We start from the raw sequence: 13,441 nt of genomic DNA, 5'->3' as shown, positions 1-13,441 counted from the left end.
ATCATAACAATAGGAAATATTATAAATTGATGATCTTGCATATGTTACTGCAGGGAACGAGTTTAAATAGAAAATTATGCCAACTGCATTCTCAGTACACTACGCTCTCATGCATTTGGTATCCATAGGATATTGTGGGTGTCAGTTGCATAAATATGTCGATTGTGTGAAAATTGCTCAAAATAAAAAAAACTAGTACTGCACACACAAATTTTTAATGGAATTGCCAAACTATATTTTATCTTTCTCACTGGTTATGAATATATCTATAAATTGTTGAGGAACCAGTTAGAACTGTGTGGTTTTTCACTTTTTTGCTTCAGTCTTTTCGATATTTCCAGTTTCTGCTTCAATGTTAAATATAGTTTCACTTTATACTTTTGCCAGGAATATTCTTATTCAGAGTAATCGATAGATGTGGGAAAGATAATAGTTTATGAAACAATTGGAAGCTACTGCCTCTTGTAACATGAGGGATTCAGGACAGTCTGTTATGTTCTTGGCAGTGCAACATGGCATGCCAGGTTCAAATTTAATTTTTGAAAAATGTTTTATGAAATTATTTAATATAGTTTTTGCAGATTACATGAGAATTCTGTTTGCATAAATACCAGATTTTAAAAAAGTTTACTGTAATTTGTGGCTCATATTGTGTAGGATGTGATGAACTTTGAATGTTATTCAAAATGTTATTCAAAAAGTTCTTCACGATTGCTGGCAATGATAAAGTCAGCCAGTAAAATACATTTTGGGCTTCCCAAGTAAACATATAGCGGTATTATGCAGTATATTTTATAATTAAACAAACTAATACATGTATAGTAATATTCCAGTTATTTGTATTTTGAAACTGATTTAATTATATCTCCTTTTTCAACCAGTTTCTGCATGAGCTTTATAACTGACAAAAAATTTGCTGTTTTTAGGTCATTTATTCTCTTTTTCTTGATACTGGCCTATTTGAACTTTTCAAAATCCCCGTTCGAGAGTTTATTAACTATTTTAGTGCACTGGAAAATGGGTATCGTGACATTCCTTGTAAGTATTAATATATTCTATTTACGGTAGATAAAGTATGTTCCTATCTGTAGCATTGCTCTTTATTAGTCAGAGAAAATAGTTATTATCTAGCTTTTCTCTTACTATTCCATTGCTTTTTATTCCTAGTTCTGCTTCTTTCCCATTTTACTTTAGTATATCGTTCCCCATTTTGATCCTGCCATCTGTCTTTTCTCTTAGTACTTTTCAGGTTTGAAGGAATGAATTACCTGGTCTGAAAGTGAAAGAAAACCCTCAAAATTCCAGGATGAAGTTTTTGTAACAGGAGCAGGGAAATTGTTAGTCTCTGTATGTTTTTTTTCTAGCACTTGTAATTTTCTATCTTTTGGCTCTCCTTGTCTTCCAAAGCTGCCTTTTCTTCCACTAATTTGCCACTTAGTCTTGCTGGTTATTCACTTTTCCCTTATTAGTGCCTTCACTTCTCACTTCATCCCTTTAAACTCAAAATTTGAATCCCAACTTTTCTATCCTCATTTTTATCCTCCTAATTTTTTATCTCAACTCTTCCAGGCCCATCTATTTCGTTCATAAGGGATATCATTTTTCTTATTTGTCAGTAACAGTATATTCTATTCAATACATAAATTCAAAATCAACACTTTTTTAAAACTAAAAATGAAAATGTTCCAAGGACTGGTAAAGCCAAAAAAAGGCTAAAATGAATGTGAGATTATAATAATTCCTTTAAATTGGTGATAACATCTCTTCACTGACGATCAACACTGGTGCACCTCAGGGCTGGGTGCTTAGCCCACTGCTCTACTCTCCCTATACGCATGACTGTGTGGCTGGGCATAGCTCATATACCATCTATAAGTTTGCTGATGATACCAACCATTGTTGGTAGAATCTCAGATGGTGATGAGAGGGCGTACAGGAGTGAGATGTGCCAACTAGTGGAGTGGTGTCGCAGCAACAACCTGGTGCTCAAGATGAAAGAGCTGGTTGTGGACTTCAGGAAGGGTAAGACAAAGGAACATATACTCATAGAGGGATCAGAAGTGGAGAGAGTGTGCATTTTCAAGTTCCTGGGTGTCAAGATCTCTGAGGATCTAAGCTGTTCCCACCATACCGATGCAGATATAAAGAAGGCAAGACAGTGACTATTCTTCATTAGGAGTTTGAAGAGATTTGGGATGTCAACAAATACACTCAAAAACTAGTGGTGTGCCACAGGGATCAATGCTGAGTCCATTGTTATTTGTCATCTATATCAGTGATCTGGATGATAATGTAAATTGGATCAGCAAATTTGCTAATGATACAAAGATTGGAGGTGTAGTGGACAGTGAGGAAGGTTTTCAAAGCTTTTAGAGGGATTTGGACCAGCTGGAAAAATGGGCTGAAAAATGGCAGATGGAGTTTAATGCAGACAAGTGTGAGATATTGCACTTTGAAAGGACAAACCAAGGTAGAACATACAAGGTAAATGATAGGGCACTGAGGAGTGCATTAAGACAGAGGGATCTGGTAATACAGATACAAAATTCCCTAAAAGTGGTGTCACAGGTATATAGGGTCGTAAAGAGAGCTTTTGGTACATTGGCCTTTATAAATAAAAGTATTGAGTATAAGAGTTGGAATGTTATGGTGAGGTTGTATAAGGCATTGGTGAGGTCGAATTTGGAGTATTGTGTGTAGTTTTGGTCACCAAATTACAGGAAGGATATTAAAAGAGTATAGAGAAGGTTTACAAGGGTGTTGCCGGGACTTGAGAAACTAAGTTACAGAGAAAGGTTGAATAGGTTAGGACTTTATTCCCTGGAGCATAGAAGAATGAGGGGAGATTTGATAGAGGTATATAGAATTATGATGGGTATAGGAGGAGTGAATGCAAGCAGGCTTTTTCCACTGAGGCTAGGAGAGAAAAAAACCAGAGGACATGAGTTAAGGGTGAAGGGGGAAATGTTTAAAGGGAACATTGGGGGGGGGGGCTTTTTCAGATAGAGAGTGGTGTGAGTGTGGAGTGAGCAAATAGATGAAATGGTAGATGCGGTCTCTCTTTTAACATTTAAGAAAAACTTGGACAGTTACATGGATGAGAGGTGTGTGAAGGGATTTGGTCCAGGTGCATGTCAGTGGGATTAGGCAGAAAAATGGTTCGGCACACCAAGAAGAGCTAAAAAGCCTGTTTCTGTGCTATAATGTTCTGTGTTCTAAAAACTGTAGATGTACTGTGGAGAGCATTCTGACAGCCTGCATCACTGTCTGGTATGGGGTGGGGGTGGGGGAGGTAACTGCACAGGACTGAAAGATGCTACAGAGGGTTGTAAATTGAGTTGGCTCGATGTTGAGTACTAGCCTAGAAAGTAACCAGGACATCTTCAAGGAGTGGAGTCTCAGAAAGGCAGTGTCCATTATTAAGGACCTCCAGCACCCAGGGCATGCCCTTTTCTCACTGTTACCATCAGGTAGGAGGTACAGAAGCCTGAAGGCACACACTCAGCGATTCAGGAACAGCTTCTTCCCCTCTGCCATCCGATTCTTAAATGGACATTGAACCCTTGAATACTATCTCAATTTTTAATACATATTATTTCTGTTTGCTGCTCAATTTTTAATATACATATATTTGATTTAATAATATAGTAATATAATATACATATACATGATTTGAGAGTTAGGGGGCAGAAGTTTAAGGGAAACACAAGGGGGTATTTCTTTACTCAGAGAGTGATAGCTGTGTGGAATGAGCTTCCTGTAGAAGTAGTAGAGGCCAGTTTAGTTGTGTCATTTAAGGTAAAATTGGATAGGTATATGGACAGGAAAGGAGTGGAGGGTTATGGGCTGAGTGCGGGTAGGTGGGACTAGGTGAGATTAAGGGTTCGGCACGGACTAGGAGGGCCAAGATGGCCTGTTTCCGTGCTGTGATTGTTATATGGTTATATATACTGTAATTGATTTACTTATTATTATTTTATTTTTCTCTGCTATATTATGTACTGCATTGAACTGCTGCTGCTAAGTTAACAAATTTCATGACACATGTTGATGATAATAAACCTGATTTTGATTCTGAAAAATGTTCTGATGCTATATTATTTTCTACCTGAATAAAATTTTACAATCAATACTTTAGATTTTCTCCATACTTTGTGTTTATTTGTGAAACTTAAAAGAAATGTATAGTTGATAACATTATACTTAATTTAATGACACAGATCTAGTCAGAAAAATCCTGGAATAGGCAGAATTCATGAAGTAGTGCAAAATTGTGAAAAAATATAACATTTTGATTTCCCGTAAATACTGTGGCACTTTCTTTTGTTTTTAACTGCCTTTTTGTTAATCTGCTTTTCTAATTCCTTTTCATTATAATCATTAATTATTGCTCTTTATAATTGGATTTTCAGTTTCTCATGATGTAATACTTAACACAAAGGACAATCATTATCCACCAATTAATAAAACTTTATTTATCCAGGGAGTAGATAAGATGTCAACAATAAGGAAGGACATATATGGCTTTCATGAAATCAAATTGTGGAGACTGTATTGAAGACTGTAACAATAACTAAATCTTTTGTTTTAGTAGTTTTGCTTAAGGATTGAATATTTTTAGAGTAAATATAATGATCTTCAGAACAGCAGAGTAGAATATTTTTGCATCTATCACTGGGAGCAGACAAGGCCTTAGATTTTATCTTGTATCAGAAAGACAGCTTCTCCAACATTGCACCACAGTCTTAAGTTTAAATCATTTTGCTCATGCCTCTGGAGTGAGATTTGGAACACACAATACTTCAAGTCATGAATGCTATTCACTTAGCAAAGTCAATTAATAAATGAAGGAGCACTGAATAGAAGGATAGGCTGATAAAGATGGATGAAGTAGGATTTAAGGAATGCATGGAAAGCAGAATTGTCATCTTAAGCCTTGCATGCTAAAATTGTCTGCTTTTATGCTGAAAATTTCAAGTCATTTATTTAAATAAGTCAAGTCGTTTTTTATTGTCATTTCGACCATAAACTGCTGGTACAGTACACAGTAAGAAAGAAACAGTGTTCCTCCAGGACCCTGGTGCTACATGAAACAACACAAAAACTACACTAGACTGTGTGCGACAATTCAAGGCTACACTAGACTACGTAAAATAACACAAAAATTAAACTAGATTACAGATCTACACAGGACTACATAAAGTGAACAAAATAGTGCAGGGCAGTACAATAATAAATAAATAAATAAATAATAAACAAGACAGTTGGCACAGTACAGGCCAAATTTCAATATAATAATAAATGATGTAGATGTCAGTCTAGACTCTGAGTATTGACAGTTTGATGGCTTGGGGGAAGAAGTTGTTGCACAGTCTGGTCGTGACAGCCCGAATGCTTCGGTACTTTTTGCCAGATGGCAGGAGGGAGAAGAGTTTGTCTGAGGGGTGCGTGGAGTCCTTCACAATGCTGTTAGCTTTGCGGGTGCAGCATGTGGTGTAAATGATTGAATCGAGATACTCCAATCTGTATACCTTCCATAAATTTATTTGCAGACAATTAGCAGACCTTGCACAAGCAGCCTGAACAATTGGATAGACTAAACTTCAGCCCCACATTGAAATGATACTTGCAAAAAAAGTATACATCTACTTAAACCCAGCAAAGGGAATTCAACCTGAAGTAATAACTCATTTTCATTTTCCACAAATGTTGCTTGATCTGCTGAGTGTTTCCAGAATTTTGTTATCCCAGACTTACAGCTTCTACAGTCTTTTTAAAATATTTTCACTTGTATCTATGCTGGGCAGAGAAAGGATGTACAGAGACTGGATAGAAATGCTATCGAATAAGTAATTTTTTAGATTTTCAATGAAGAGTGAAATGTTTCATATCATTTTATACTGATGCTAATGCATCTTTAAGGAGACAAGAATGCCATTACTTTTGTTTTTATTTCACTCCGTGGTCTTGTTTCCACGGTTTTAAATAGATCACAACCGTGTCCATGCCACTGATGTGCTTCATGCTGTTTGGTACTTAACGACAAGACCTATTCCTGGATTCCAACAAATAAATAATGATCATGTGACTGGAAGTGATACAGGTATATGCTTTACACATAATTCAAAGAATTAATACTATTTTTGCCTTGAAGATAAAACAAAGTTATTTGATGATTAATGAGTTCTTGTTTAATATTGACTTTTGGCATTTTAATTGTTTTCTCAGAATTCAGTTAATTCATCTTCATTGTAGTATTAGTCATGCTTTTTATGGGCAGCTTGAGAATTCCTTCAGCAAAATAAATTTCTGTTTTGAAATTTAAGATGTGAGAATTTAACTTAATCACCATAAAAATTCAAAATGTGTAAGCTGAGGTTTGGAATTTGCAGCAGGGTATGCCTCAAGGAAAGATTTTCCAAAGTGTCTCTTAATCATTATAGTGAAAACCATTTGTTCTAGCATTGCTGCAATCAAGTATCAGGTCAACCCTTTCATTGTGTCAAGCAAATCTTATCCAACTGACACAAGTGCACAGGTGCGTAGTGTTAGCATAACACTATGATGGCACCTGTGACCGGAATTCAGTTCCTGCTGCTATCTGTAAGAAGTTTATACATTCTCCTCATGACCATATGGGTTTCCTCTGTGTTCTCCAGTTTTCTATATTTCAAAGATATATGGGTTAGTAGATAGGGTTATTGCTCACGTGGGTATAATTAGGTGAATTGGGCTTATGGGCTGGAAGGGCCTGTTACCGTGCTGTATTTCTAAGTTTAAAAAATAATTAAAACCAAGAATCAATCTATTTTTATTTTAAGTTATTATTAGCAAATATTTAACTTAATGTTTTGCTGTTTACTAGAAGTTTTGAGCTTACACAATTAAAGTAAAAGCTGAAATATCAATACACTTTAAAAGTTATTAATTTGGAATATGCGGGGACATAAAAAATTAGATATTTTTAATGAACATCTTCTTTGCTTTAATTCTATAGCTCTTTTGTATGCTACAGAAATGAAACCGCAGTTGTAACATGCATAATATTTTAGAATGTTTTATGCAAGACTAATTTGTAAAGAGTGTCTTAAGTTTATATCATCTCAATTGTCCCTTGATTCAAAAATTTGTCAATGATATTAAAGTTTAAGGTTGCAGAAAAATATTTATAAGCTGAGATACACACAATGGCAAATTACATCAAATTTAGAGAATAAGGAGGTATTAAATTTGTAGAAGGCAAAAGAAAAAGACATGGCAAACATACTAAATGGTAGGTTATTAGGAATGGTGGTGGAAAAGATTGTAGAGTGCATATTCATAGCACTAAATGATCTGCTACCTTCAAAGATAAGTTGAATGAGATTATCACAAAGAATACTAGAACTTCATAAATAATTCTGTATTTTTGTTCACAAAGGAAATTATAGCAGATGAGAAGGCGCAGCAGAGGTTTATGACTTTTTTGACAGCTAGAAAATATTTTCTTGAACAGCATGAATGGTTGTGTTTTTTTATTTTCCTTAAATATTAGAGAGGAGATTTAAACTGAAAGAGGTGAAAAGAAAGGAATTTTTTATTGACGGGGCATATAGATTTATGTATGTTGTAAGCATAAATGAGGAGTTGAGAATTTCTCTTTCTACCTATGAGATGAGTGCGGGTCTGGAACTCAATGATATGTGAACTACAATGAACAGCTACTGCATGAACTGAGAGCTGTGCATGTGAGCTATCTAATTAGCTCTTCTTTTGCCTGCACAGACCTCCTTATAAAATTCGAGTATTAAAAAGTGTTCTCAATGGAGTCCATAGTCTTTAATATTGTGGTTAGAAACTGCTGCTATTACCAGTCTGCCTCCTTCCATTACTAGCCTTCCCCCAACTGTTGAACAGTTTAAAGCCTTAGGGATTTTTCAAGCTTGTTGACAGAAGATTAACAGCAAATTCCCTGTTGTGCTTTGATGTTAAATTCTCCTTGGTTGGACCTGGCATAGGAACAACAGGCTCATTCATGTAAGTGGATTTACCAACTGCAAGGGAGGGGGACAAGTTTAGATAGTATACAAACACGAGGAAATCTGCAGATGCTGGAAATTCAAGCAACACACACAAAATGCTGGTGGAACACATCAGGCCAGGCAGCATCTATAGGGAGAAGCACTGTCGGTCTTTCGGTCCAAGACCCTTCATCAGGACTAATTGAAAGGAAAGATAGTAGGTCCTGACAAAGGGTCTCAGCCCGAAACATCAACAGTGCTTCTCCCTATAGATGCTGCCTGGCCTGATGTGTTCCACCAGCATTTTGTGTGTGTTGCTTAGATAGTATGTATTTGATTTGAATTAACTAGGATTATTTATTTGTATGTTTATAGTTTTTAAATTAATTGTGTTTGTTAATACTTGAGTGTTTCTGAGTGTTCTTGACATTCAGAAGTGTTAAAAGTCTTTGACAGCTCACTAAGCTACTCATTAAGCCAACTGAAAAAGCTGTCAGAAAATTTCAGCCATTTCCTTTCAGAGCCCACCTGCATGACAACATTACATCATGCAAGGGCCTACTGTGATACAGGGCTTCAGCAATTTGGATCTGGATGGATGGCCAAGTTGACTTCAGACCCAAAAAATATAAATACATGGACAATATTGTATCAACACTGAGTGTATGACTCATTTTTGCCAGTAAGTTTTGGCTTGATACCCTCTGTTACTGTAGTGGCAATATATATATTTACAAAAGAGCACTTCAAGTCTTTTTAAAGTGCAAAGAATGCAATGTTAATAACCGCACCGAAATTGCATTTTTTTGAAAACCCAAACACCGCTGCTATATTAATGAAAGGTTTTGCAGCAAACAAAACCTACAATTGGAATAGATTGTATAATGAATCATTTTCTCTGTTTATGTTCTTTTTCATAACTACACTTCTAAACAAAAATGGTTCTATTTTAGAGGGCTATAGTGATTACTTTTATCAACAATATGATAAAGTACACACAGTGATTTGCAAGGAGTATTGACTTTCAACCATGTTTGAAAATTTTATGAAATTGTCAGTGAACCTGACTGAGAAGAAACTAGAAAGGCTATGTTGCTTAATTTAAATATATTTCATTTTTAGATTCTGACAGTGGAATATCTCCAGGCCGGGTTGCATATGTATTTTCCAGAAGTTGTACTATTACAGATGACAGCTATAGTTGCCTTGCATCAAACATCCCTGCTCTGGAGTTGATGGCACTTTATGTTGCAGCTGCCATGCATGACTATGATCATCCTGGGCGTACTAATGCATTTTTAGTTGCAACAAATGCACCTCAAGTAAGTGAGTCTGATCTAAACATAGATTTAATATGAATTACTTTAAAAAAATTAACAGTACCAGATGTAAGGCCTACTAAGTCATATTAGATTCTGACTACTTGCCTAAGTTTGTGTGTGGAATTAAATGACTTTAAGTTTAAAGGGCAGCCTGTTTTAATGTTCTAGTACTACTTCAATTTATTGATCTGATCTTTTAATTTCCAAATTTTAAGTACTGTCCATTTTGGATACAAGACCAAATAAATTTATTCATCGTATACAACAGCACAAATTGTATCTTGCTGTTTAATAATTTTAATGTGAATCAAGGTATGTTTAATTTTTTTTTAGGAACCTTCACATAAAAGTTGTCATTTAACATTTACCTAAAGATACCGTTATAACGATGAGACAAACCTTTGTACTTAAAATGGAAATGGAGAATATTGTTAACAATGATGAGGATTTTTTGTACAGATGAGTGATTGTTTCAATTTATTTAACAGTTCTGCATATTATTCATCTCGTGTGCAATGTGGAATTCTGGGCAATTTAAACCTATGCTTCTAATTTCTAAATCTCAAGACCAATATAGAAGTGAATAGTGCATAGAGAGCTCCTCCCTATTTTCAACTATGAAACATTGATTATTGGGAGGCATCAGGAAGACTTTTTACTGTGTAATACAATGAATAATGTGTAATTACAATGAATAACATTATGATTAATTTTGTATTCTGCAAATATGTAGCGAATGCAGAATAAGTTTGACAACTTTGTAGTTTTCAATGCTTCAACCCAGAAGTTTGTGTTATAGTATTATTTGCTGCAAAGGTTGAAATTGAAGTGTGATGGGGATAATCCCTTAGCTAATAACTTACTTGTGTTTGAGGTTTGATTGTGTGTAAGTTGGAGTTGATTTTCAGTACATTCTGATACAGTGCTAAGAGACCTAACTAAAGTAGGATAGGAATAGAAAAGAAAATTACTAACTTTTAGGTAAAGTGAGACTGAAAAATAATGAGAATTGAAATCTGAACAGACTTCAGTTTTGTTGACATGTTTTATTAAATACAATAAAGAGACTGAAGATTTTATAAGTTAAATTAAAAATTGATTCCAGATTGCTTTTCATACTGCATTGTTATATCTTCATGATATTAATGATATTTGAAGTCTTAATGTAACAAGATTTTGCAGTTGCAAGTATGTTATTTTTTTGTGATGTGTACCTTTCTGCTTTTATAAAAAGTCAATTCTTTTAATAATTTCCAGGCTGTCCTATATAATGACAGATCCGTCTTAGAGAATCATCATTCTGCTGCGGCATGGAACTTATTTATGTCTCGTACGGAGTTCAACTTCTTGGCAAATCTAGATCATGTTGAGTTCAAACGGTTTCGTTTCTTGGTGATTGAAGCAATCTTGGCTACTGATCTGAAAAAACATTTTGATTTTCTTGCTGAGTTTAATTCCAAGGTTTGTATACTTGGCAAAGTGCCTGCTAGGCAAGAAATTTGCTAGGGTGTAAGTGAGCTTGGAAAGAAACAAATTAATTGTTATTTCAGTTTATAAACAAAAAGATTTTTCTTCAATATTAATTGGAATTGGTTTAATTTTGTCACACGTACTGAGATACAGTGAGAAGCTTGTTTTGCATACTTTTTATCCAGATCAAGTTATTATACAGCGTATTCTGATAGAACAGATAAAACAATAACAATGCAGAACAAGGTGTAACAGCTACACAGAGGGAGTGTATTTCAGGTAAACAGTAAGATGTAAAATCAAAATGAGGTAGCTTGTGAGGTCAAGGATCCATCTTATACTAGGGAACCATTCAAAGCTGCCCCTGAAGCTGGTCATACAAGCTTTCAGGCTTCTGTATCCTTTGCCTGATGGAAGAGGGGAGAAGAGAGAGGGTCTGGAAAGGGTAAGGTGTTTGATTATGCTGGCTACTTTACTAAGACAGCGTGAAGTACAGACAAGGCTTTTGGAGGAGATGTCAGCTTCTGTGATGTGCTGAGTTGTGTCCACAACTCTGCATTTTCTTGCGGTTACATGCAGACCAGTTGCCATGCCAAGCCATCATGCATCTATGTAGCATACTTTCAGTGGTGCACTAATAACAATTGTCAGGGGTTGACAGGGACATATCAAATTTCTTTAGCTTTCTGAGAAAGCAAAGGCATTGGTGAGCTCTCTTGGTTGTTATGTCTTTGTGTTGCACTAGGACACTCTATTGCTGATCTTTGCTCCTAGGAACTTGTAGCTCCAATCATTACAAATGCCATTTTGTCAATTGAAGTGCACGACATTTAAAGTGGGTTGAGGACAAAGGTTTGTAGTTTCACAATACCTGTGTATGCATGGCTGTAGAAGTAATTGGCATCTTGACAGTTGTTGGAAGATGTTTCTCAGTCAGTACTTCAGAGGTTCAGAGTCAGAGTTATATCTGTTTCTCAAATACACAGTGAACAACATTCAACAGATTAGAGGCGTTGCAAGAGCAAGATTTATTCCACTAACTACAAATTCTGGGAATTGACATTGCATTAACTGATTTGGAATCAGAATGGAAATGTTGGATTTTTTTTCCCTTCCGTTACTGTTGAGGCCTTTTGTGGTCACAGCTGAACACACGTGAAGCTTTTTTTAACGAGTTTTTACAATGCAACAAAACAAAAAAAACAATTAAAAAAAGGGTTATCCAATGCAAAACCAAACATATCAAAGTGAAATTCATAACAATTAAGCAAAGCACCCATAGTAGAATCGTGTAAAGTTAGTTACCACCCCACCCTCCCACTACCCAACTCCAAGCTAACCTTACAATATATAAAAAAGTTAATCAGAACTATATCACCACAGAGCTGTATTTATAAAAAGAAGATAAATTGCCTACTACACATTAAAAAAAACACATAAATCTTAACTGTAAGAAGTTGGAAGTAAGGGATCACACAAGTAAAGCTTGAACATAGCATCATCTGTTCTTCTTCCTTGAATACAATACTGAGGTTCGGTTTGCTTGATAGACTAATGGAAAGTGCTTGGTAGGATTTTTGTACTGTGACAGTTGCCATTAAAACCAACATTTAAACAATATAACTTACTCCAAAAAACAATGATGAATTAACGTTTGAAATTTTTGTGTTATTGGCTGTATTGAAGCAGATAAATGAAGTTAATAATCCAGGAATTGATTGGACCAATGAGAATGATCGTCTATTAGTGTGCCAGGTCTGCATAAAGTTGGCTGATATCAATGGCCCTGCTAAGAGAAGGGAACTGCATCTACAGTGGACAGAAGGCATTGTGAATGAATTCTATGAACAGGTGTCAGTTATTTTTCCTTTATTCAATGAAAATGGATGTTGTATTTTGAGACACACCACTGATGACGCAGTGATAACACAGTATTTGTTTTGTTTGTTATGCATTATTGAAATGTACTAAGTTTTAGCATAGTTTATACTTGTATCTACTTGTGTGTATGCTAATATAATAGTAATTGCTATTTATTTAATGCAAATCCATTAGTAGTGACATAGAAGTATACTGGTACAACATGGAACAGGCCCCTTGGCCAACTTATCCATGTCAACCAAGTTGTAAACTAATCCCATTTGCCTGTATTTGCCCTATATCCCTCTAAATCTTTCCTATCCATAGGCCTGTCTATATGTCTTGAATTTGTTTCCGTATCAAATTTATTTCATCTTATGTATTGGAGTCTTACTATTTAATATTAGAGGATTTCTAACAACATTTTTATTACACAGGGAGATGAGGAGGCAAGTCTTGGGTTACCCATTAGCCCTTTTATGGATCGTTCTTCACCTCAGCTGGCAAGGCTGCAGGAATCTTTTATAACACATATTGTAGGGCCTCTGTGCAACTCATATGAGGCTGCAGGATTACTACCAGGTCAGTGGGTGGATGATGAGGATGTTGATCCAGAATGCGGTGAGGACGACGACGATGACGATGATGCAGAAGAATTAGAATTTGAAGATGAAATTGATGACGATCTTCATCTACCAAGAAGTAAATGCTTGTCAACTTAAAACAAGTTTTTAGTAATAGTAAATTTGACATTCACTTTCATCCTCAATTATCTTACAGAATGTCCTT

The 13,441-nt window shown here is 35.4% G+C and overlaps 1 protein-coding gene across 2 annotated transcripts in view; it reads left to right on the top strand.

The window, feature by feature from the left end:
* The window catches only part of pde3b (phosphodiesterase 3B), a 191,496-nt gene that overhangs the window by 169,973 nt on the left and 8,082 nt on the right, over positions 1-13,441 (top strand). Inside the window, exons 10-15 of one of the 2 annotated variants that reach the window (XM_059975776.1) lie at positions 927-1,038; positions 5,990-6,103; positions 9,123-9,322; positions 10,580-10,783; positions 12,479-12,643; positions 13,090-13,354. In XM_059975776.1, coding sequence (XP_059831759.1) covers positions 927-1,038; positions 5,990-6,103; positions 9,123-9,322; positions 10,580-10,783; positions 12,479-12,643; positions 13,090-13,354 — 1,060 coding nt within the window. The remainder of the gene's footprint in view (positions 1-926; positions 1,039-5,989; positions 6,104-9,122; positions 9,323-10,579; positions 10,784-12,478; positions 12,644-13,089; positions 13,355-13,441) is intronic. The other variant, XM_059975777.1, reaches the window with a different exon arrangement.

This window comes from Hypanus sabinus, chromosome 7 (genome assembly GCF_030144855.1).
Source record: "Hypanus sabinus isolate sHypSab1 chromosome 7, sHypSab1.hap1, whole genome shotgun sequence".
NCBI classification, from domain to species: Eukaryota; Metazoa; Chordata; class Chondrichthyes; order Myliobatiformes; family Dasyatidae; genus Hypanus; species Hypanus sabinus.
Note: the sequence above shows the minus strand (reverse complement) of the source record. Positions and strands in the feature narration are given on the sequence as shown.